This window comes from Gymnogyps californianus, chromosome 7, assembly GCF_018139145.2.
Source record: "Gymnogyps californianus isolate 813 chromosome 7, ASM1813914v2, whole genome shotgun sequence".
Classification (NCBI taxonomy): domain Eukaryota; kingdom Metazoa; phylum Chordata; class Aves; order Accipitriformes; family Cathartidae; genus Gymnogyps; species Gymnogyps californianus.
The window spans coordinates 14466666-14480305 of record NC_059477.1 but is presented as its reverse complement, the minus strand read 5'-3'; the positions used below and the strand labels follow the sequence as shown (position 1 = coordinate 14480305).

General features: G+C 44.3%; 1 protein-coding gene across 3 annotated transcripts in view; it reads left to right on the top strand.

Moving 5' to 3' along the window:
• Window positions 1–1308: 1308 nt before the first annotated feature.
• The window catches only part of CCNYL1 (cyclin Y like 1), a 34733-nt gene continuing 22401 nt past the window's right edge, over window positions 1309–13640 (top strand). For all 3 annotated transcript variants that reach the window (XR_007766742.1, XM_050900042.1, XM_050900041.1), the window contains exon 1: window positions 1309–1655. Coding sequence is in view for 2 of the 3 variants with exons in the window: in XM_050900042.1 (XP_050755999.1) it covers window positions 1415–1655 (241 nt within the window). In the remaining variant the exon portion in view is untranslated. The remainder of the gene's footprint in view (window positions 1656–13640) is intronic.

Genomic DNA, 13640 nt, shown 5'->3' with positions numbered 1-13640 from the left:
CTTGCCTATCTCTGGAATAACTGCCAGCATGATAGCAGCGTTTTGTAATACTTTGTGTGTTCTTAAGTCTTCTGCAGAGCCATTCTTCTTGTCAGGGGCCAGAGTTAAATTTTTGTAGCGATAGCGAGGTGATCCATTGCAGAACGACGTATGTTCGTGTTTATCAGGCCCTCTAACTGCTGTGGATATCTTGCCCTCTAATCCATCTTCCCTGGAGTGTATTTGAGCATTCCAGTCCTCTGAGAAGCTCTCAGGTAGCTGAGACTCACCAAGCAAAAACGCAGATGCTGGAGACTTTCAAGACAGTGAAACAAAAGTCCCTGGGAATCCCAGCGGCCACGTGTAATGTTTCCTCCCCAGATTGCACGCGGGTAACGTGCAGAGCAGCAAATTGTAAGCCGTAAGTGAGCAGCGGGACGCAGCATTGCTTAGGCTCAACTACTTGAGGGACTTCACTGTAAAGTCATCAGAACTGACCGCAGAGCTCCCAGGCGGGCACTGCAACCCCCAGCCCAGCCAGCCACCCAGCAACACGAGCTGCCCGTGGAGCACGCATGGGGACAGGTGGGCAAAACACCCCAGACCAACCCAGAAGCCCTTGAAACCTTTAATAATGGGGGAAAAGAGCCGGCGAGACTCGCAACCAACCTTTTAAACTTACAAGAGCAGCACCGAGGCTGCCTGCATCCTTTACTAAGCCTCTCTGGACTGCTGCACGCAACCACCGCGGAGGCAGCACACACCACGCAGGCGGGATATTATGAATATTATTATTTATTAATACATTTATGTATTATTTCATTATACTGTATTATTGCTTTTTATTAATTATTATTATAGTATCACTTATTTTTACGCTGCTACCGCTGCAGCCCCACCACCCGCGCGGCCGCGCAGCGCCAGCCAGCCGTCCCCGGGGGCGGAGCCAAGGGCGTGGCACTGCCAGGGGGCGGGCTGCGGGGCGTGGCCGAGGGGCCGCTGCCGGCGCTGCGTGTGCGTGTGCGCGTGGGGAAGGAAGGGGGCAGGCCAGGAAGGGCGCGGCGGCGGCCGCGTGACGAACCCCGCGCCCGTTGGCGGAGCGGCGTCACGCGGCGCCCCGGCGGGAGGCGATTGGGTGGGAGCGAGGCCGGGCCGGGCCTCCCCCCCGGCCTCCCCCCGCCCCTCCCCCGGCCCGGGGGAAGGTGGCCGCTCGCGCGAGGTCCGTTGCTCGCCGCGCGCAGGAGGCGGCGAGGGGGCTTGCGCGGCCGTTGGGGCGGGCGGGGGCCGCGCCTGGCCGGGGCGGAGGCGACGGTGATGCGGCGCTGAGGCCCGCCCCTCCCTCCCTCCCTCCCTCAGCCCGGCGCCTCGGCTCCCCCTTCCCCGCCCCAGCCCGGGAGCCGCGTAGCCGGGGCCCGGCGGGGGAGCTCCGAGCTCCATGGGCAACACCGTCACCTGCTGCGTATCCCCGGACGCCAGCCCCAAGCTCAGCCGGGCCCGCGGCGGCGGCGGCGGGGCAGCGCCGGGGCCCGACCGCTGGGCGGACGCGTACCAGGCGGCGGCGGCGGGCGGCGGCGGTGGCGGCGGCTCGGGATCGGCGGAGGCCGAGTCGGGGGACTCGGATCCCGGTGGCGGCGGCCCCCACCTCCAGCACATCAGCGACCGGGAATTCCCGGATGGTGAGCGGCGGCGGCGGGGGGCGAGCGGCGGGGCCCGGCGGGCGGGCGGGCGGCGGGGAGCGCCGGGCACTGCGTCCCCGCCCCGCCGGCGGCTGTCCCCGTGGTGCCCCCGCCCCGCCGCGGGTGGGTGCCCGGGGGGACTGGCAGCCCGGGGCGCGGCGCTTCCCCGCCCGCGGCGCGCCCCCTTTGTCCCGGCGGCGGGGGGACCGTGCGGTCCGGCGAGCGCCGACGGCGGGGCGGGGGGCGGCCTGCCGCCGCCCGGCCCCGCGCCGCGCCCCAAGCAAAGTTCCCCGCGGCTGTCACCGCTCTGACAGCTCCGGGGTTTTCCTGCGGGCACGCCGACTTGCTGCCGCCGGACGGGGGAAATCGGCTGCGGGTCCGGGACCTCTTTCCGAAGTACAAGCCGCGGGGCCACCGCAGCCGGCGTGGCCGCTTAACAAGTAACCCGGCCAAGGGCGGAGGAGCGGCCGGTTCCCCCCCTGCCCGGGGAGTGCCCTGCCGGGGTCCCTGGCTGCCCCGCAGGCCACTCCCGGCCCGCTGGAGAGAGAGGTCGGGGAACCCGAATGAATCATGGCAGAACCCCCGGGTGCTCCCGTTTGAGGTGGAAGTCTGGCTGCTCGTTTCTCCCTAACTATGGAGTCGTGACTCAGTCGTAATGTTCAGGCAGTTCGCAAAAGCTGCTGAATTTCTAGTTTCTCTTGAACAGGAGGAAGGAAGAGGGTGTGTGGGGAACAAGGGAATTAAGAATTACAAAGATTGTGTGCATATGACATCATTGTGGCTGGACGTGGGTAATTTATAATCTAGCTATGCAGGGTGCTCGGTTATGGCTGTGGACTCGTTTACACCAAGGTTCCTTGTCATGTAGTTCTCAGTGTTCCCAATTTGCTTTCCTTGAGCTCATGGGAAAGTATGTTTGCTGTTCAGATTCCTTCCAGTTATACCTGGAGCACTGGTGTCACACAGACTTGCTCTGTAATGCATCTCCTTTCCAGACATGCCTAGGAAGAGCTTGCAGGTTTGTGCTGCAGTGAGAGCTACCGAGACAACACGTAACAGGTTAGGGGTTCCTGTCTGTCTATATGTTCACGTGATACTGTAAGTGTACAGCACAGTGTAATAGCTTATGATATTCAAAACTTAGTTTAATTAACAAGCGTCTTGCTATTCCTTTTCATAATTATAACCACACCTGCATGAAATGTATTCAGTTGAAAAAAGATAGCCTGTCTGACATCTTTAATGTGCAATACATACAATAGCAGTTATCACTGGTCCTCCATACTCATCTTAAGAAAAAATTTTTGGCTATCAGAGAGAAACTGGCTGCAGAAGAGTGTGAGGAAACCTTCAGAAATGGAATTATTAAACTTGCATGGTTCTGCACAGCACCATATGGTGCAGCTGTTACAGAAACGAGATGGAACAGTCAGCCCCTTGGATCTCCTTTGAGACAGCTGTGCAATACAGCAGTAGGAGAAATTGTATTTGCTGCCTAGGAGAAATAAAACTTCATCTTTTCACAAAAATATTATAGAAATCTCTTAACTCTCCCATACTCGTTAAGGGAGGAGGAGCTAAACTCTCTAAAGATTCTAATAAGCCAAGCAAAAATGCCTAAGCTAAATAAATCTGCTCAGGAATAAGGGTTGTATTTGTTTGAATCTTTAGTATGTGATCATGTCAGCAGTGCTAAGTAACTAGGCTTAATTGTGAATTCATCCAGATATCAGAACTGGCCTTGAAGTAGGGAAGTATTTAATTTTTTGAATTTGCAGACATGAATAAAAGTGTGTAGTCCGAGAATAAGGTAGTAGCTGTCTATCACAAATTTTACTTTTGTGGCTATGGAAACTTTAGTCTTGAGGCAGGAGGTAATCCTAAAGGTAGAACTCCATAAGTAGTGTATGTTTTAGATGATTTTAAAGATCACTTTTACAGTGGTATGTGGTTCACTATTGCATGGCCTCAGAAGTAGATCTGCTACAAATGATAGATGCTATTTGTCTACAGTTTTCTGATTGATATAACTGATTAGGGCTGCAAAAAGTATCAAAGTTTGATATCTTTCCGAAAATACAGTTCTGGATGGTCAATATTAGAAGTAAAACTTCTTGTGTTCGTTTTTGAACGTTATAAAGTGCTACCTGGGTAGGACTGAAGCAGTTAACTTCAAAATGTAAAGCATTATTTGTGAAGTCTGAAATCGAGTGTTATGAAACAGACATTATAATGAAATTTTAAGTGATACTGCTATCTGTTAAAGACCTTCTATGAAAATAATAAATCTGTAAATGCAGCACTTGCATATACCAGATAGCTATGCTTATCCCTCTTAACTCTAGGATATAAAAGCTGTCAGCATACCCAAACCATGCAAGCAGCCTACATGTTTCTGTGCTGTTGACTTCTATGGAGCATTAGTTTGTTGCTATAGTGGCAAGTAGTCCAGCAGTTTCATCTGAGGGATAGATATTACTTCTGTAATTTATTAATGTATAATATCATAGGTTAGCTAAGATGCCAATTTTGTCAATAATGGAAGGCTGGGAACCTACTGACTGGCCTTTTCTTGAATGCTTTGGCAGGGGGAAAGGAGAGAAAGCTGCAGGGAAAAAAAGTCAAGATCATCTTGGCTATTTTTGTTCCATGCTGCTCAGTTCTAGGAGTTTCTAAGAACACAGCTAAATATATCAGAAAGCTAGCATCCAAATGTGATGGAGATGCTTCATTCCTTAAATTTCTGTCTTTAAGTTGTTTGTTGTTCTTAAGTCTGTCTTAATACTTTTGCACTTGTTTTGCTGAAATTGAATGTTTTGGTTGTATCAGGAATGCAGAAGTTACCAACTGAGCTTTGGACTTTTTGTTTTGTATTTTTTGTCTTGCTTTTTCATAGCAAGTGGAATGTGGTCCTTGCAGGTCTATGCTCTTAAATGAGGATTATTCTGTAGCTTCTCCAGCACACTACTTAACAGGCACTGCTTTCCAGTCAGCACTGCTTAGATTGTCTGTATCAGATCAGAATTAAACAAGAAAAATCTCCCTTTCTTAACATGGGGAGGTTATGAAGTGGTATTTATGTAAGGCAAAAAAGGCGTGGTAAGTGGGATGGAGATAAAACACACTGTGAAACTGAAAGTGTAATGTTTCAACAAAAGTTAATTCAAATGGGAAGGGATTGTCAGATCCACTGCTAAGAGAGAATTTAAAGGATGACTTTGTATTTTATGGTTCTCAAGATCCTGAGCCATAACCTGTTCAGTACACGCTTTTTCAGAATGAGAAATAAGCCTGCATTTGTGGTTTCATATGCTAAGCCAAGTTGTATTAAGTAAATGGGAATAAACATAACTTTGAAAACGATAGTTTCTTCCAAATAGGTTCATGCCTACTGTTAATGTCAAATATTGAAAGCTAAAATCAACCTAAAGCTGCTAGTTGACTGTTCAGCTGAGCATTAGGTGTTCCTTCTTTCAGCGTGCAAGCAACAGTCCGAAGCAGTTTGAATTGACCAAAAAGGCTTTCCTATCTAGTTTTAGAAATGGCAGCTCTTTGATCTTAACGTGCCATTTGGGCTGTGCTGATTACTGTTTTTTGGTTAGGTTTTTTTTTGTTGTGTCCCCCCCCATTCCCCCGCAATGAGTGTCTGCTAATCTTTATTTTGGGCTTCTTTTTTCCTTTGATTTTTTTCCTGGTTATTTGGGGGAGAACTTCTTATGGCTGATACTTTCTTGCCAGATCCCTATGTTTAAACATAGATCTAATTTTTCATAAATTCTTTGATCTTTGGATAAAACTAGAACAAGGCCTCGCTTGGCAGACTTTTCTCACTTGTAGTTAAAAATGTTATCTCCCTCCACCACTGCTGTTTACTGAATTCGGCAGTTTTGAGCAGAGGTTTGCCTGATTCACATGAACCAAGGGAAAGATTGTTGACCCACTGAACTGGTGGGACAAAATGACCTGGTACCTTCACCTGGAGAACTGGGGGCTGGGTGGTGGAGAATGACAAGGGAAAAGACAATCAGGGATAAGAGGGAACAGCAAATGGGATCAGGAGAGGTGCTGAGTGGGATGCGATCATCACACAGAGGTTAGATGGGAAAACAAATGGAAGGGGACTTTGAACAGGAGAGTTAATAGAGAATGAAGTGAGAGAGATTTACCTGAACAGGCTCAGACAGACTAGTGCCTAGAATAACTCTTCAAGCACTTGTGAGCCTACTTTCCTTTTTTCAACAGCCCCCTGGCTCTCTAGAGGCTGTGCCATGCTGAAAGGGGCAAGCTTCAAGTTGCCTGTATGCCGCAGTTATTAAACAGTGTTGAAGATGAACAGATACTTGAATATATGGATGTCTGTGATCTGATTTCACCAACAGCTTGTCTATAAACCTCCTTGCAGAAGGTCTAAATACTGTTCATTTGTTCCTCTCTTATATAATGTCAGCTACTTCAAGCATGTGGGTGGAGGGGGTTTTTTCCTGTTTTTTTTTTTAAATCCTGGTTAAAATGTTAGTAAGTTAAATAAAAAAAAATGAACGCTTTGATGCAAGGAGTCAGCTTTTTGATGCCAGCAGTTTTCAGCACAGGAAAGGCTTAACCATCTCATGTTGGGTTTGTGCCTCTTTATTTGAAGATCTGTAGCTGCATAGGCTGACAAATACTGTTGTCTGGTTAGACAAATACAAAGTCGGGAATGAAAACCAACTGATGCTCTGGTCTCTTTTCTGGTGTTCCCTCCCCTTTTCTCCTTGTATTCGCCGAGTTTTTCACCTAGCTTACGGTCACTCTTCCTTCCCCAGAACTCTCAATATCTCTTTCCTATAACTGACTAGGAATTAATTACAAAGGTATTTGTAGCAGTTACAAATAGTATGTGATCTTGAAAAATGTGCAAGAATTGACTCTCTATAAACCTGAAACACCTTCCATGTTGTTGGCTTAAGATGCCTAATGTCATGGCCTTTACAAAATGATCTGTAAAGTGCCTGTAGTGGAAATGACTGAATTGCTAAGTCGTTCAGAAACAACGATGAAATTGATCTACAAATTTGGGAATTGGAAATAGAAGAAATCATTGCCATAGTATAGTATCTGTATTTATGTTCTTATGTTTGGGTACTGCTGACAGCTAAGGAATCCTCTATCTTTTTCTCTCTTCACTAAAATCTTGGAGACTTCTGCAGTGAGCAAGTTTGTGTAAGCCTTAGGTTTTTAAGAATAGTTGATATGGAACCTATATACATGAAGCTCATATGGAGGGAAACTGATTTGTTTGTTTTGGTGAGTTTGTTTCTTCAGGCTTCCAGTATAACAGCTATTATAACAGAGATTTTAATAAAATGGGAAATATTGAAAGGAAATATATGGCTAACCTGAGGGTTTTGATGAAACTTACGGAACTAAGGAAACTGAATTCATTTTCATCTTGACATTTTTTTTTTTTACTGTTTCCATGTAACTTACCTCTAGGATCTTTTCCTCTTCTGGCTTTCTTTAGGAGACTTGCTCTTTTCCCTCCTACCTGTCAGGGTAGATGTTGTAGAGCAATAGAAGTTTTGTGGCTAGAAGTGTCTGTTCTCTCAAGCGTGATCAGTGTGGTGAGGTCATATTGAAAAGCTGACTAACAAGGGAACAAACTCTTGCACGAGCCAACAAAACACAAAAACCTACTCCTCCCAAATTCACATTGCACATTAAATTAAAGTTTCTAACTATGTTTCTTCCACATATAGGAAGAAGGAAGAAGTGACTCTGGGAGGCAGGAGGAAAGTTCTACCAAACATTAAGAACCCAGACCTTGGATCTGTAGATCCTTGCCAACAAGCTCATCTTGAGATTTCTAAATCTCTTTGTTTTTTCTTCATTACAGCTAGAGTGTGAATGTCCGCTTTTATTTCACTCACGAGAAAAATAATGTTTTCAGAGGAAAACCGTGAATGTTTCTACTTGAAGGGACAAATGGGGGCGCAACTGGCTTAAAAAGCTCGGCGCTATTTATTTAAATGTTTAGTAAAGCCAGATGAATAAAACTGAAGATCATACTTGCAGGTGATGCAAATATCAGGGTTACCTCAACACCTTACACAAAAGTCCCACTGTCAACCAGGTAGCATTCTGCAGTGTTTGATAAGCTGTGTGTGTATAGCACAGCTTTGCTTCTGTTTGGAGTTCTGAAAGGGTCTTGAGTCACTGCAGTAATCAAACATAGTTGTTGGGTTTTTTCCAGCGTGAAAAGTAACACTGGCTTGTCATCAAATGTGTCAATCAGACTCAGATAATAAACTGTTGAATGCCAGTTTCTTTCAAAGACAAAAAAAAGCTTTTCTGTAAAACTGTTGGACATGTTTTGTTATGCAGGCAGTTATCTATCTTTTATAGAACAAACTGCAGGTAAGCTCAGAATCCACAAAGCTGCTGTAAAGATTGACTGTGTTTGAGCTTGTGCCTAGAATGGCACAAAACTTGATGACACTGTTAACTTTCATAAAAGCCCAGACTTCATTTGAAGTTTGCATTAATGAGTAATTGGAAGAGGAGAAAAAACTTAACACATGCCAGTCCATCAGGTGGCATATGACACCTAGCACACAGTACAGTGCATCTTATTTTGGTTACCTGCAGACACTAGATGACACTGGAATTTCTGGTACTCACCTGTTTTTCTTTCTGAACCATGTCTTGTGATAAGTAAGGCAGAGAGCGTGTGAGGAGTTGTTATGGGGAAGGCTTTCCTTACACTTGCAGTTATCAGTATGGATCTTGGATTATAAAATTTGGTTGATCTTTAATGTGTACAGTTAGAAATTTTTGTTTTGGCTTATCAATTAAAAAATTAGAGCTGTGGAGTTCTACTTTAGCTTCTCATGGTAGTGAATTGTGTTATGTGTGAAGGTCTATGTGGGGAGTAAAAAGTGGACAGCATGGAACCAATTCTTTCTCCTTGTCTTTTTAAATGGTCCTAAGTTAAACGCAGTACAGAAACATATCTCTAACAAAAGGTTAGTTACTTTTAAGATCTAGCTTGTGAACTACTGTTTTCCTTCTAATTCCAAGATAAAATCCTAGGGACATGTAGTTTTCCTCCCTTTTAACTGGTCCTGCCTTCACTGTGGAATTTGGGGCACTCCTGACATCCTGCTGCTCTGCCTAGCTAAAATGTGTAACAGTGATTATAACCCTGGCAGGTACATCATGAAACACATGAAAGCCTACTCGACTTCGTTCAGTCCCAGAAGGGCTAGGTATTGTGTACGGTGGAACAGATTTCTCGATCGTGTTTCCACAACAGGGGCTGTGAACCAAGTGCAATAGGATCATGTTGGGATTTACTGTGGAGGCTGACAGTGGCGGTGTGGATCCTTCTACACTTTAAGAAATGCAAGAACACTAATACTGTATAGATTTTTTTAAACCACAGAAATTAATAGATAACTTAAACCCTGGCTAGCCCACAGTATTTAATAGATGGTCTACACTTTTGCTTTCTAAATTCTTCTGATTTTAGTAGCACATTTGAAATGCTTACTATGTCAGTTTCTTGTTGAACCAGCCCAACTCAGGAGTGTGGTGTAAAAGAGCAAACAATTCCTTCTTGATTAAGAGAGCTTGTTGTATATTGAAGTAATTTCTGCAGCCTTCTAAAACATCACAGTGCACTTAGATATGTGCTGGGTATTGATAATGATACTGCTGTTCTTGTAGTAGCGCCATAAAGAACAACTGACAGATTTTAAATAGCTTTACAACATCCTTCTGTGTGTATTGTGTAAAGTCACGATCTTTAGAAATAATCATTTAACAATGAGGGTGGTCAACCACTGGCACAGGTTGCCCAGAGAGGTTGTGAAGTCTCTGTCTGTGGAGATATTCAAAGCCTGACACAGTCCTGGACAGACTGCTTTTGCTGACCCTGCTTGAGCAGGGGGTTGGACTTAGGTGATCTCAAGAGATCTCTTCTAACCTCAACGATTCTGTCTTTCTGTGAACAAAGGCCAACTGTGTGGGTTGTTTTTAGTTGTTTTCCTTTTGAAATAAAGAGTTGATTTCCTCTGGGGAGTTAGGAGTGTTTTTAAGGGACCTATGCATATGCAAGTGTTGGTTAAGATTGTTTTCACCAAGATTCTCCCTCAAAATAGAGTTCCTTTCTGAGAACTGGTTGTGTTTGAAAGCACTTCTGAAACACAGATCCAGTCCTTTATGTATTCAAATTTGCTTGTATTAGTTACTTGCTCTGTTTTCATATCTGAGTCCATCCCATTATGGAAGAGATGTATTCTGTTGAAGATGAATAATCAGGACATCAAACTGCTTTCATTCTGTCCAAATTTGGGGAGGAAGCTACCCATGGAGCATCTGAAGGATAAAGTAACCTGTGCGTAACTGAGGACATAACAGGAGAAGGCAGATGGAAAACACCTATGTGTGCTGGGTCCTGTGGGGCGTTCGGTGTGGCTGGTGAGGAGTAAACAAAGCAGGTTGAATTTAGAAACCAGAATTGTAACTTTTAGGAAAGTTTTTCGGAATAGAAATAGAATAACATAATTTAAAGGACAAATCATTTTATATGAAGTTATTGGTAGGAATAACAGACTTTCTGAAATGTATTGGCAAATTTGTTAGTCTAATTTGTTTTAATTTTTAAGTCTTTATTGGGAGTGTAACTTGCATCTTTCAGACTGTAAGGTAATGAAATATAAGGGAAGCTCAAACATTAATCAAAGCTAGTAACCCACTGAGCAAGGGAAGAAACTCAATTTACAGCAAAGAGGTGATTTTATGATTTAATGCTTTAAATATGTGCTGTATCAAAATGTTACTGCTGCCTAGTAAAGCAGAGGGTGGGGCTAAAACTTAAAGGAAATGCAATAGTTTAGTGCTCTAAAGTAGTGAAGTCATCAAAAGGCTGCTACTTAGTAACAGTGACATCTTTGACTGTCAGCTTTATTCACGAGATAATGTATGTAGCACGATGCAGTGTGTAAGATGTGTTCTTAATAGAAATCACCTGTGGAGGTGTGTAAAATGGTAGATAACTAGCTAGCATTATAAATTCCTAAACCCCACACACGTTCTTATATGGCATAGATGAGTAAAAGTAAAGTCTTCATGCAGATTTTATGTTGAGGAGAGGATGTAAGATCTTGAGCTAGGGGCAGAGGTTTGCTTTTAAAAGTAACATGATCTGCCCTGTGAGGGACTGTATGCTCTTATCAGCGCATGGAGTGCACAGCAGCAACAGAGGTAGCTGAGATTGTCTGAAGGGCAAGCAAGCTGCAAGGGATTCTTTAAAATGAGAATGGTGAGAGAGAGGGAAGCAAGTTCAGGCTTCTCTGTGCTCCAGTTGGAGACAGGGTCGATCTGACAAGCTTGGTAGTACCACGTGAGTAAATGGCACCGAGAGATGCAGAGAAATAAGGGGGAAGGCTATTTTTAATACACAGTTCTCAGAGAGGTGGAGGGCTGTTGTAGCGTGGCAACATTACTGTGCTGCTCCCACAGACTTAATTTCTGGTGGGAATCTTCCCTTCTCACCTGTTTATCACTAAGTATGAATGAGGGTCCGATAGAAAATGTGTTTTGACTTATGTTGAGTTGATAGCCTCTAGAACAAAAATGTTTTGGAGTTGTTTTCTTGCTTTTTATATCATCCTGTTGCTTTTCTCATTTCTCTCATTCCTGTTTCTGCATGTTTTAATTCCCATTATTTCTGTTCATCCTGTGGCATACCATGCTTCTTTCTTTTTCTGGTAACTTTCTGTGAAGCTTGAGCTTTTCGTCACACACCTTCTGATGTAGCTCCTAATCAAGACTTACCGTTATTTTCAGGGCTAGATATCTTGGTTTTGGACTCGTAAGTGCTACCAGTATGAAGTAGAAGGAGTTACACTTGGTTGTGAGTCAAATGGTTTGCAGACAGACTAATCTCTTCCTCTGGCTTTTCTTTTGTTGTGTTTCCCATTACATTTTGCCTCTTCTCATGTCCTTATCTGCCTCTTGCCTTATGCTTCCTTCATCAGCTGTATTGCTGTTGCTTTTTGGTATTTCATGAGCAACACTGGCAGTTTAGGAAGAGCAAATCATATGACTTAACTTTTCCATTGCTTGGAAAAAAGCATTGTCCAGGGAGAACAGCACAAAGGACGGTTAAAATTCTCTGGCTGCTTAGAGGGGGAAAGCTACAGGGAGGCGGTCTACTAAATGCATCTTTCTTTGCGGTCTGTTGCAAGACAAAAGCAGATGTACTGTTTCTGCTAATGCCACATTATTCTGGGATAAGAAGCCTAGCTACGGTTGGTCTTGACCACTTCTTGTGGGGTTTTGTACCAGGGGTTGCTCAATGTGTCTTGGACTTCATTAGTACCCTAACTCTGGTTGTATAAACTGCATTGCAGATTTAATGTGCTATGGGTGCTGATACACCTGACTTTGTCCAGCAGAAAGCACCTTGTGTCTGGCAGAGCCACTGTGGAACTGGAGCCAGTAAAGTCTGTTTTCCTTTCACTGCTGTTCCTCTCCTCAAATGTGTGGGTCTGCTTGGGTTCAGGGGGGCCAGTTTGACTTGTGTGGCCATGTCAGTATTTGTGTCCCTTGGTGCATCCTGCAGTGCTGCAGATCTTAGACCCTTCTTGTCTGGGATGAAAGTTGGTTATATTTGCATGTGTTTAATTCTTGTAGTGCTTTTAGCCCTAGACCTGATTTCTGACATCTAAGAAGCATGGATATAGGGACTGGCAGAGTACAAGAAGAGGCAAAAACAGTGTAAGAAGCAAGCTTTAACAAGTCATATAGTTTCAAAGTAAATCAAAACCTCAGGGAAGTCAAGATGTTAGTGTATTTTTTTATGCAGTGAGGGAGGATGGGCGTTATCCTGTACTGTCTCTTCCCTGGAAAAAAAGCACTTGTCCTGTTTAACAATTATCAATGACCTGGAGGAGGCAATGGAGTGCGCCCAGATTGCAGATGACACCCAATTGGGCAACAGTCAATACGCTGGAGGCTGCTCATGCAGAGGGACCTAGATAGGCTGGAGGATTGGGCCAACAGGAACCCTATGAAATTCAACAAGGAGAAACACAAAGTTCTGTGTTAGGAGTTAGTGAATTCAGTAGCCCTTTTCCCACTGTTTTCCTGTGCTTGGTCCTCCCCAGTCTTCCTTGCTGCCTTCCCCTAAATATCACAGAAGTCTTGTACAGGCCTACGTGCTCTTCCTTACCATTCCATAGTGAGTCCTGTAGGCATTAGTCTCCCTCAGTGGGAAAGGTGATCCGTGCTCTGTGGACCCTCATTGGAGGCTTTCAAGACTCAACTGGATAAAGCCTTGAGCAGCCTAGTTCTGCCTTGTAGCTGACCCTGTTTTAAGCAAGAGGTTGAACCAGAGACCTCCTGAGGTCCTTTCTAACCTGACTTATCCAGTTATTCTGAAAGTTGCTGCTGAACTGTAAATAAATAAATTCTGAGTTGTTTGCCCAGTTTGCATCATAACTTGCTAATAATAATCTGTATTTTAAATTTGCATATTGCAGTCTTGTTTTGCCTGTTGATGATACTTAAGTTATTTGGTAGACTAGCAAAATACTTCCATTTCTGAATCACTCGTTTCTCAAATCTAAGAAGTTGTTTAATATTTGCCATTATTAGTGAATTCCTTGGTCTGTGTCAAAGTTGTTTGGGTTTTTTTTAATGGAGTGCTAGCATTAGAACTAGAGTTGGTCTCTATACTGTCTCTTAAAAGTGATTTTGCTAAGTAAGTGTTAGAAACTGGTCCACATTGGGGACAAATTTTAAACAACAGTTACACTATTTTGTTGAGACATTACAAACGGTAGTTAAAAAGTGCCAGTATGGCATACAATTGTGTGCTGGATTTTTTTTCAGAGAATCAAATGCGTATTAGTGGTACTTCAGGTATGAGCTGTAAGGCAAATTCCGTTCTAGGGCTTCTAAACCAGGACTTCTTACATTTTAACCACATGATTAAATTCA